The sequence below is a fragment of the Homarus americanus genome, unplaced genomic scaffold (assembly GCF_018991925.1).
Source record: "Homarus americanus isolate GMGI-L3 unplaced genomic scaffold, GMGI_Hamer_2.0 scaffold32929, whole genome shotgun sequence".
Taxonomy (NCBI): domain Eukaryota; kingdom Metazoa; phylum Arthropoda; class Malacostraca; order Decapoda; family Nephropidae; genus Homarus; species Homarus americanus.
Window position 1 is genome coordinate 14219579 of NW_024737097.1, and position 12333 is coordinate 14231911.

General features: G+C 38.0%; 2 protein-coding genes across 4 annotated transcripts in view; one reads left to right on the forward strand and one right to left on the reverse strand.

Annotated features, from left to right (window-relative positions):
* Window positions 1–5519, reverse strand: part of LOC121873226 (glucoside xylosyltransferase 1-like) — a 33652-nt gene extending 28133 nt beyond the window's left edge. Inside the window, exon 1 of the mRNA XM_042376601.1 lies at window positions 5081–5519. Within this exon, the coding sequence (XP_042232535.1) occupies window positions 5081–5454 (374 nt within the window). The 5' untranslated portion in view covers window positions 5455–5519. The remainder of the gene's footprint in view (window positions 1–5080) is intronic.
* Window positions 1–12333, forward strand: part of LOC121873225 (E3 ubiquitin-protein ligase TRAIP-like) — a 74595-nt gene that overhangs the window by 21733 nt on the left and 40529 nt on the right. Inside the window, exon 1 of one of the 3 annotated variants that reach the window (XM_042376599.1) lies at window positions 5938–6337. The exons of 1 other annotated variant lie outside the window; for it this stretch is intronic. The gene's annotated coding sequence lies outside the window, so the exon portion shown is untranslated. Of the gene's footprint in view, window positions 1–5937; window positions 6338–10749; window positions 11187–12333 lie in introns of those variants that run through there. One more of the 3 variants, XM_042376598.1, reaches the window with a different exon arrangement.

Sequence of the window (12333 nt, forward strand, 5' to 3'; positions counted from 1 at the left end):
AAAATCAATATTAATATATATAAAAAAAATATATGAATTAATTTTTTGATAAAATGTGAGTTCTCCACCCTGTTATATGCTTATTAGAATTGTAAAAATCAATGCAAGTGATTGTGGTAGTGGCAATGGTGTTTGGCCACTGCTCCACACCCAGCCCAGGATGGACACTAAAGAATGTCAATTGGTGAGTTGCAGGACGATCATCGGTTTGTGCACAGCTGGCTACAGTGTGTGTCGCAAATTGCAAGGGAGGTTGGGGTCACTGTGAGATGTTGGTTAACCCGCTGGGAAGAGTCTGGGAACTTGGCTGCAGTAAGTATTTTTGATGGTTTGCTGACATTTGATAATACAGTACTGTATTAAAATGACTACCCAGTAATTTCAGATTTGAAATAAAAACAAAACATATTAGAATTCTTAATTCATATAAATTATATAATTTTAGGCAAGGGAGACCACGATTGATAGGCGAGTAGTGCAGTGGACAGGTTATTGAGATTCTGCATGGCCTGTGTTGGTAAATATTAGCAATAAATCTGATTTCCACCCTCATATTCAATATTTCTCCTCATATCAATGTTATTATAAATATCTAATTACAGTGATCTCTCGGTTTACGAACGCCTCGGTTAACGAATTACCTTCCATAAGATTCTTCACTTCGGTTCACGAAAATATTTCGGTTAACGAATTGCTTACGAATTTTTCCCAATATGTTTTCGCCTGCTTTTGCCTGCTCACCAGCTGTAGTACTAGTCCGCCAATACAGTAATTGGTTTTAGGGCTTAAATTCGTTACCATTTGAGTAAATATCAAGAAGGTTGTACTATTCAATAATTTTCCAAGTCTTATATTAAACTTTTTAGTCATTTTAACAATTATCTAACATAATTGAAGTACAGGGAACTAGTTTTTAGTGCGCCAAACAGCCACTTGACTCACCCAGTGCAGTGTTGATTTAAAGAAAATAATCTTGAATTACACCAAGTGAACTAAAATTTTATGGGTGAAATGGCAGCATGGGGTGACTTCTCTTCCACCCCAATGCCTTCTCTTCTCCCTTCTCCTCCACCCCCATTCTAATTCCCATCATCATCATCAACCAGGAGCCTTCTACATGCACACCTCAAAGTAAGTGTACTTTCCTGCATTTATTTTTAGTTTGTATGTAATTTTCGGTGAGCTGGAACCAATTACCCAAAATCCCATTGAAACAATGGTTTCGGTTAATGAAATTTTCGGTTAACGAACAACCTTCTGGAACGAATTGTGTTCGTTAACCAAGGGACCACTGTACAGTTGTTGAAAACTTAAACCACAACCTAAACAAATTATAAATAAGGAAATAGATGGCACATTATAATAAAAATAAACTAGGGTCCTCCTCCTTTACTCTTTCAAGCATGTAAACCTAAGATAATACTGTTTAGTGAAAATAAAACTTACATCCATCCTTCCCTTCCTTCTTTCATGAACTTCCCTGCTTTCCTTCAATCTCCTCCCTCTCTGATGAGGAAATTGGATCGCATACCACCCACCCCACCCCAACAAACAGTCCTCCCCCAAGTCGACCATTCCCTCTCTCCACCCTTATGATTACTAAATTAGCCTCGGCCAACAAATAATCCCATCAGCACTAGGATAGGGATCCATATGAACAGTCTAGTAAAGTAAAAATAAAAAATAAGGGGTTATTAGCTTGGTCAGACCCCAGTAGGAACGGGTGAGGTCACAGGTGACACAACAATTGATCATGACTATAATATATTCACTTGTATAACACTACGTAAAGCACAAGAACAAAATACACAATACAGAAAAATTAGGTCAAATAAGAATGAGCCAAGGTGGATGACCAGGAACATAGGTATAAAGAAAGGAATTTATAAGAAATTAAAGGGAAGGTAGGAGCAGCTCAGAAATAGGTATAATGAACTATCTAGGAATGTTAAGAAAACTGTAAGGAAGGCAAAGAGGGACTATGAAAGCAGGATAGCAAGAGAATCCAAGGTGAATCCCAAGGAATTTTTCCAGGTACAGTATAGTCTGAATTTACGCGGTTTTGGTTAACGCGTTTGGTCATTTACGCGGTGCCTTGCCAGAATTGAGACGCTTTAATTAGGCGGTAAATTTGGTTATTTATGCGGAGAGCAGCTGGCGGTTCAGCCGCGCGCCATCTTAGATTCAAACCTCCCACCATGCCTGACTTCAAGTGGGGGGAAGCGGCGCGAGGAGGGGTGCGCAGTATGTCGCTGTTCCGTTATCGGTGACGTCATATGACGTATCGGACTGTGATTGGGCCACGCATCCTTACCTCCCTCCCCCGCTAGCTGTGATTGGTTTAATGTAATATGACGTGCCCTGCCACGGGAAGGAAGAAGCCACTGACCTAGCAGGGCCTGTTTCATTGTTCTCAGTCCGCGTATACAGTTCTCTCTTGTGCCCACTATTCCCCTCACAACTCACAATGGCTTCCGCGGGACCCCCACCACCAGAGAAAAACATCGAATTACCTGGACCAAGCCATGATTGTGTGAAGAAAATCATCAAGTTGGGGGAGAAAATTAAGCTCATCCTTAACAACGACCCAGACAAGCATAGGTATGAAGCGTCAAATAACCATCTGACGAAAGTTATGGAGCCGTATATCCAGATCTATCTCGACAACATCAATGCTAGTCGTCAACGTAGTATTGAGGACTTCCTCGCCCGCAACCCACCACAACCACAGCCAGCCCAAGTCAGTGATCGTGATAGTGATAGTGAGGATATGGATTTTGAAGGGTTTGTCTGGGAGGCCCTGCAAACCTCTGCGAGTAGTGAAAGTGAAAGTGATTAACCGGAGGGCAACTAATCTGCCCTCTGCCTCGGAACCAGCCGCCATCCACGTGTGCCGACCCATGTTTTCTACTAACGTAAGTGTTAAAAAACCTAATATTATTGGTATTTCTCTTAGTTATTAATTATGTGTGCATACCATCATAAAATTAAGATGTTATTTTTACTACAACGTACGTATTGTGTCGGCAAAAAGTGGAGTTTGGGGATAAGCCCAGTCTCTATTTCAATTAATCCTATATGTTCTGTTATTTCATTTACGTGTTTCTTGTTTTATGCGGGCCTCCACGGGTTCAATTGACCGCGTAAATCCAAACTATACTGTATATAGGACAAAGGTCAAGGACAAAGTGGGGCCTTTAAAGTCAGAGAGAGGGGAAGTGATCGATGACAGTGAGAAAATAAGCAAAGCATTAAACAGCTACTTCTTACCAGTTTTCACAGAAGAAATTCACGAGGAAATTCCAGAGGTGGAACTGATATTTAGGGGAAATGAAGAAGAGAAATTAAAGAATATCACTATCAGAAAAGAGGATGTTCTTAAGAAGATAAATAAATTAAAGAAAAAAAATCCCCAGGGCCGGATGAAATTTTCCCTCGAGTTTTGAAAAAGTGTAAGGAACAGATTAGCAGACCCCTCGTAAATTTATTTACAAAATCATTAGACACGGGAGTTGTGTCAGACTTGTGGAAACAGGCAAATGTAGTACCCATATTCAAAAAGGGAGACAGTGCATCAGCGTCAAATTACCGGCCGATCAGTTTGACATCAGTTGTGGGGAAATTTCTTGAATCAATTATAGCAAATAGCGTCCGATCGCATTTAGAGAAAAGCAAATTAATCTACGACTCTCAACATGGGTTTACAAAGGGAAAATCTTGTCTAACAAATCTGCTGATGTTTTTTAGGAAAGTCTTCGAGGTAGTAGATAATGACGAAAATTATGATGTTATTTACTTTGACTTTAGCAAAGCGTTTGACAGAGTACCGTATCAGAGACTTCTGAGAAAAGTTAAGGCTCATGGTATCGAGGGGAAAGTTTTAAATTGGATAAAATCATTGCTCACTGATAGAACACAGAGCGTCAGTGTAGAAGGTGTTAAATCTGAGTGGGGCTGTGTAACTAGTGGGGTTCCCCAGGGGTCAGTACTGGGCCCACTCTTGTTCATAATCTACATAAACGATCTAGATACTGGGATCAGCAGTGACATAAGCAAGTTTGCGGATGACACCAAAATAGGGCGGCAGATTAATTCAGGGCAGGATGCAAATGCACTACAGGAGGATTTAAATAAACTGCAGGAGTGGTCAGAAAAAATGGCAAGTGCAGCGTACTTAATATTGGAAGAACAAATATTGTCAATGTATATAGCCTTAACAACATCAACCTAGAGAAGTCAACTTGTGAAAGAGACTTAGGGGTGCTTGTAAGCCCGCACCTACATCCTAGAAAGCAGTGCGTTAATGTTCAAAATAAGGCAAACAGAGTATTAGGTTTTATATCTAGAAGTGTAAGTAATAAGAGTGCAGAGGTCTTATTGCAACTATATATTGTACTATATTGCGCTAGTCAGGCCGCACCTCGATTATGCTGTTCAGTTCTGGTGCCCTTATTATAGAATGGATATCAATTTACTGGAGTCGGTGCAGCGAAGAATAATGAAAACGGGTTCGGGACTTAGAAACCTTCCATATCAAGATAGGTTAAAGAAACTAAACTTGCATTCCCTAGAAAGATGAAGAGTGCGAGGAAATATGATAGAAGTATTTAACTGGGTGAAAGGAATCAATAAAGGAGATATAGATAAAGTTCTTATAATATCTGAGCAGGATAGGACTCGTAGCAATGGATAAGTTTAGGTTTAGGAGGGAGATAGGAAGGAACTAGTTCACAAATAGGGTGGTGGAAGAGTGGAACAAGCTTAGCAACTTTGTAGTAAGTGCTGGAATGGATGATAAAGAGTGGTAGTAACCTCGACAGGAGCTGCCATGCACCGGCCTATTGCAGACTCCTTATTTTCTTATGTAAACCTACTAGATCTAAAGTGTAATATAATTACTGAAAGAACATTTTAATGTCGCAAGCAGTATGTACACCTTCCCAGTTGTCTGCCTTGAACTAATTCGATTAATTAGTCCTGTCTGATCATAAAATTCTCGTGACAGTTTAGTGAATGAAACTAAGATACAAAAGGTAATTCCCTTTCTATTCTAGCATGCATGATCAATTTACACTCTTACTTGTTTGCTGTGCTTCTGACAGATGACTGAAAATTCTTTTTCGTGTTTTTTATTTCATGGTGAACTACAGTTGGTGTGAGAGCTTTCAAGTCAACTGTTTTATCTTTCTTCTCCTGATTGGACGGTATTAACTTTGTCTTGTAAGCTGTTCTGGGATGCTCAGTGATCTTGAATGGTTGTTGGTGTACTTGAGTGGCAGTTGTCAGAACACTCTTATTAAATCCACCAAACTTGACCTCCGACCGAAGAGATTCAGATACAGAACTTGGGTTTCTAAAGTCAAGTATTCTCGTAAAGTCCCCAGTCACCCCAAGCATTACTAACAATGAAAATACCCCACCAATTAAGACTAATAATCTGTATGTACATTTCATTTTGGCAGGACAAGTCTCCGCTTCACCTCACACCAAGGCCTTCATCTCACTCTCTCCAGCAGCCGTCCCTCAGCAGCCTCACTACCCAGAGGTCCTCGTACTATCTAGATAATATCACAAAAGTATCATAAATTTTAAAATATTATTTCATAATTTGGTCACAATTTAATATAATAAAGGTCTGAATAAATCTTTAATAAGTATTTAAGGTTATTTCTATTGTATACACCCATTCATCTTACGTCAGCCAACACTGTAGAGCCTGTGTTTGTTGACAAGTTACTGAGGCTCATACACTAGTTATATATTAATGTATTCAGGGATTTTAGTCCATATAATACAATTTTCATTTTAAATTTCAGTCATTTATTTTTTTATTAATAATATATATATTTTTTTTTAGATAATACTTAGTAAGGAATTAGTAAAATACTTACCAATTATATATATTAGTGAGTAACGGACTAAACGAGTCTTCCAATAGTTGCCGCGGCAATCTTTAAATGGAAGGACAAAACAAAATAATTGTTAAGAGTAAGAGGTGTATCACAGGTCTCTCTGTGTCCCATTAGCAAATATCTCTTGTCTTGGCTCTGTAACAGACGCTGTGTATTTACTCGCAGTGGTTGATTAATTTTGAATGGTTGGTAATAGTGGAACAGACGGCAAACACCACATGTTCTTGGGTTGATAGCAATAAAAACGATACAACTTTTTCTTTTAAATTTAAGTATTTTTTTCTCGTTTTACTCTGGCTTTGATCATAAACCACCTGTAGTGGGCAGGGCATGAAAGAGAGAAATCGCTGGGTAAAAACACAGACAGGTCCCACCACTTGTAGGCTGCTATTGCTGCCCTCTGACAACACTACCTCAACATTAAGGTAAGTTCCTTCTAAGGTTTAGGTGTGAGATAGGTAAACAGGGAATAGAGTAGTGGATCATTGGAACAAGTTACCGGCCTATTGCAGACTCCTTATTTTCTTATGTTCTTATGTAGCTTCAAATATAGGTTGGACGGATAAATGTGCAATAGGAGTTGGGTGTAAAAGGGATAATTTTTCGTTAACCACCCATTGCCCTTTTTAAGCTAGTTTTCTTGCTTTTTAGGTGATTCTGTCAATTATGTTTGGGGAATTTTTTTTTTAGAATTAGGATAGGTGATAATTATATAGGACTAACCCTCGGGCGAAATTGATTGAAAACAATTATAAAAACGCCGGATTTTCATTGTTATATTATAGTGGACACTGTTGTAGTTTGTGGAAATATGTTAAAGAAACGGATATTTTTAAATTAAACGCTACTTAACATTTATGGTTATGAAGAACAGACCTAACCAATCGATCAAACCAAACAAACCTACCTAACCTAACCTAACTTCCCGGTATATTAAACAGAAAGAACTTACTATGATATGGCGAAATTTGAGACATTTTTGGACATGAGATGATATGGCCACATTGGCACTATGCAGCCTGGTGGGTTTGTTCTATTTATTAACCGGTTAGGTTACCTGACCTAACCTAACTAAACAAAAATAAAGTGATTTGCCCCAAAGAGAAAGGTCAGAATCATCTAAAACAGCAAGAAAACTAGTGAAAAAATATATTTTTCGGTAAATTTGTATTAGTGTACACAACTCGGTTAGAAAGTCCAAACTATGTTTTTCTAGTGTATTTTTGTGTTTTGATTGGTTCTGACCTTGATTTCCGCCGGAAATTGCCTATTTTTTTGTTATCGGGTGTTTTGGGTGGGGCGTTTTCCGACAAAAAACATGGGCAAGCGAATACAAAATGCACCAAAAAAACAAACTAGAAAAATATATAAACCTTACCTTTTTTGGGATGACCTAACCTAACTCTCACCATATGATGGAATTACTTATTTTTTACCTTATTGGCCTGGTTCTGGTTCCTTTGTAATCACTGACGGTGTACGAACACCAATGTCTCTTCTTTGTTTTGGGAATAAGGAACGAGTTACTACAATGCCAACTATGTTGGTCTTGATGATATTTACACTTGTTCTTACACTTAGGACACTTTACTGATGTCGGGAGAACACCATGAGATCTAAAAAAATGCTATAGCTTGTTCTTTTTTTTTTTCCAAAAAATGCGCAATCAACTCCATATAATTGAAGTGACACCCATCGCAGACTTCCATGGCGGAAGATTAATGGAAGAAAATCGAGAAATATCTGGCATGTGCTATCTCCGTTATTATATGTTTGCGACTGTAATGTAATTGAAGAAAATTATCTAAAAATCAGACGTCTTATTCAAATATGATAATAGATTTGGGGTAGGAAAGATGTGTGCACTAATAAAAAAATACCTATTTTTCTTGTGAAAAAAAGGCTAAAACTAAACCTAACCTAACCTAAAAAAAAAGAAAAGTGATTTGCCCCAAAGATAAATATCAGAATCATCTAAAATTGCAAGAAAACAGGAGAAAAAAAAATTTTCATGTGAAAAAAGGTGATGGATGGTTAACGAAAAATGACCGTAAAAGGGACTGCTCAGTATGGGCCAATAGGCCAGCTGCAGTTTTCTCCATTCTTATGCTCTTACCGCCAAAAGGAGTTGTTCAATTTTGTTAATTTTTCCACAGATGTTCTTATAGTAACTATTTTAAAAGAGGTGTCATTAACTAGAACCTAATTGAACCTGATCTAACCAACCAAAGAAACCTGCTGTTAAACTGGGGGACTTCATACTGACGTATTAATTGTTTTGGTGTTTATATTCTTACTATATTTACATCAGTGAGTTCTGATAAAATATAAATTTTTATGGGAATTGTTTTGTTTGGTAGTTAATTAGGCGACTGTGCGAACTACTTTGTCTTTCTCAGCGTGATGCTGCAGTACACAGCCTATCATCTCCAATCGACGCCAGTCCCCAGTGTATGTTTATGAGCCACACGGATTAGGCAGCTGCTCTCACGGCCATAAAAAACTTAAAATTACAGCTAGGAAGTTAGGTAGGTTGATGAGGTCTTCTAACAATGCTTTTGCTGCTTGTTTTTCTTATCAACTAAGGGTTAGGTTAGGTTTAATTTAGAAATAACCACTTTTTAACACATTTTCCATAACTATTACGGTGTCCACAATAAAACACAGTGAAATAGCGTCATTTTTAAATTTGTTTTCTGTGAAAAATCAGTTGTCAGTTTATAGTAGAGGACATAATGCAATTTGGATTTGGATTTTTTTATTTTTTCTAATAAGTTCATACAAAAACAAGACAATTTTCATGTACAGTATACCATTTTTGGTGGTCTTTGTTCGTAATCGAGATATGGGAGTTGAAAATCAGAAAACTAGTAGAAAAATTCTAAGCAGTGGCGAGAAATGATGAGTCTTTGTTTTATTTAATAATAAGTTAAGACAAAACAAGACGATTTTCTTACTCACAGATGACGTTCTGGAAAGAGGCTGTTACACCTGTGCATCCGGCTCTAAACTTTCAGCTGAATAAGTGGTGGTGGCAGTCAAGATAATTTTATTGAAGTGAATTTTGACTTTGTAATCATATAGCAGATCCTGGTTTCTCCAAATTTCTTTCAAAACTTAAGACTGACTTAGATCCAATTACATACTGGGGTAACATTCCAATTATTTATTACTCTATTACAAAACGAGTACTTTCTCTTGTTTATTCGTGATCTACCATTAAATATATTCTTATGATGACCTCTAGTTGTCTGGTCCTCTCGCAATTTTAAGTTATCCTGACACACTTCTGGGTTGTACACACCACAGAATCTTGTATGTTTATATCATGTCTCTTCTTGCTCCTCTATAGGCTAGCGTGGGTAATCTCAGCTCTTTCTTTCTAGCTCAGGTTCTTCAATGTTGGTACCAGTTTACTTGCTCCTTGCTGCACGTTTTCTATTGTTTCTATATCCTCAATTTTATCCTCAATTAAATATGGACACCAGACTTGACCTCCAATTTCCAGATGGGGTCAAACAAGTGCCACATATAAAGGTTTGAAAATTTCCTCATCCAGGGATACACATGTACGTCTTATGAGGCCAACTATCCTATTCGCTTTGTTTATTTTCTCTGCTAGATGTTCTGAGAAATTCAGCTTGTTTTCAATTACTACCCCTATGTCCTTCTCAGAGTACACTTATGTCATTTCCTCGTACATACTGTATCCGTTACTATTTACATTAGACGTTCCAACTCTCATGTACTTGCATTTCTTTGGATGAAATCCAAGTAGCCACTTTTCGATAACCTTTCTCTTAAAGTTTATCCATGTCTTCTTGATTTGTAATTTGTCTGTAAACCTTGTGTCATCCGCATACAAATATACCTCACTCCCATTTCTGATAACTTCTGGCAAGTCATTTATGAAGATAACAAACAATAATGGTTCCAACACAGACCCCTGAGCAACTCTGCTTATTACCTCTTGCCAAGTGACACTTTTTTCACAGTTTACCCATAACCGAGATATCACGAGTTGAAAATCAGAAAACTACCGGTACTAGAAAAAATCTAAGCTATTATTGCATTTCTTGCCACCAACCAAATCTTGTGATTTTTCTTTGCAAACAATAGTTTAGACAATTTGATAAAATTTTAGTTTGTTGTCCCTGTATGTAGATATCCAAATTATGATTTTCCGGCGGTTTTTGACGTGTTTTGACCTAATCTAACCTAACGTAGCCACAGAACCTAACTATAACGACAATTCTAAGGCTCTTTTATTCTATGACATTTCCCTCACAAACGACCTACAACCGAGATATTTACTATGTCTAAGGGGTAGATCCCCCTGGTTAGCAAGTTAGGTATGTTTGGTTGGTTACAATAACTTAAGTAATAATGCGTGTTTGATAGCACCAACCAAACCTACCTAACTTCCTAACAAGGGGGCTCCACCCCCAGTCATTTATAAGGGAAATGTCATCAAAGAAAAGTGTCTTAGAATTGTCTAAACTACAGGTATAGTTTGCAAATAAAAAATCACAAGATTCATTTGGTGGCAAGAAATGCAATACAGTAAACCCTTGATAACTCAGCAGTTGATAAATCGGAATTTTATATAACTCAGCATAGATATGGTCTCGGAATGTATTATAGTATAACTCAGGAAATGCCGAGATATATGTAATTATCTGGGAAAATCGGCATATCTGGCCACCTGTGTCACCTACCATGCCTCTGTGTCACCTACCATGCATCTGTGTCACCTACTATGATGCTTCATTCCATGCCAGAAGTGCTGGTAAGTGTTAATTTTTTACATTTAGTAATTACATGTACACATATATGGGTCTATATTTTTTCATTGTATTTTTGTAGGAGGGGGAAAGTGCCTCGAAGTTGGAATTTGGGATAACTCGGCAAGGCTAAAGCCCCATATGTGCCAAGTTATCGAGGGCTTACTGTTATAGCTTTTCTAGTAGTTTTTTATCTTCATCTCCCAATATCTCAGTTAAGAGTAAAGACCGCCAAAAGTGTTATAGATGAAAATCGTGGTGTTGTTTTTTTGTCTGAACTTAACATTAGCAATAAAAAAATCCAATACAGGTATCACATTCTGCCCTCTACTATAAATTGACCATTTGTTGAAACAGCATGATGTAATTTTACCCCTTTTTTTTTTCGGTGGACGTGAGAGTTTGTTCAGACTGACCGGGTTGGTTGAAGACAAACTGAGCAGACGACAACATGCGGTAACTCAACAGATTTGTGGGAGGAGTATTTACAGTAAATAATTAATTTCTTCATGTACAAAGTGTGTATAGACATCATTTTTGTGTCACATGATTGACTTTTCACCACATTTTACTCCACGATTTCCCTCAACATTCTTGCCCTGCCCACTACAGGTGATTTATGATCGTAGATAGAAAAACTAAAAACAAAATACTTATACAGGTACTCCCCGACTTACGACGGGGTTAGGGACCGACATCCAGGTCGTAAGTCGAAATGGTCGTAAGTCGGAAATGCTTAAATAACACAAAGAAAATCGAAAATTAGGGTCTCTTTTTCTTCTCAGCACCACAAAACACTCACTTTTAAGCTTGCCAGCCATTTTAAAGTAAATTACAGATGAAAATTTTGTCTGTGTACTGACTTTGGGACTCAAAAATACATAATTTGACCACATTTTGGTACGACTGAGGCGGTCGTAAGTGTGGGTGGACGTAAATCGAGTCGGTCGTAAGCCGGGGACTACCTGTACAGTCTCTCCTCGACTTACGACGTATTCGACTTATGACAACCCGGACATACGGCGGCCCTGTTAATTAATGTAGTCTCTATGCTTAACCCTTAAGCCCCGGGTTGGGGTGCTGCTGGCAGTAACCCCCCTGCGCCTGCAGGGTTAAATCATGAAAAAAAAAACTTCCAAAAATAACTAAAAAATAAATAAATAACAAAAATAGCGGGAAAATAGACGGACATTCTGGAACGTCACCCGGGGCCTAAGGGTTAAAAAATTATTGAGGTCCCTTGTGCATTCAGCTGACTACATTAAAGGTAACACTATTAATTTTTCAGTATTGATTACTTTAACTGTACAGTCAACCCTTGGTTATCACGCCTAATTGGGACCGCCCCGAGTACGTGATAACGAAAAATGCGATAATGAAAGTACAGAACCTATGGGATTTATTCTAATTGGTTCCAGGCACCCAAGACCCAGCCCCAATTTTCCCATTTTACGACCATTTAGACCCACTAAAGATATAGATAATGTTATGGTAAGTATCAGAAACACACATAGGCATGGCTAGGTATATTACAAAGTGATGAAAAGGGTACGCTCAATACTGTAGTCCACAAAACATGTAGCTATGCTTTCTTTATTTGAGTCCCCCATCTGAGGGGTCCGTTTTCTCATCGCTTC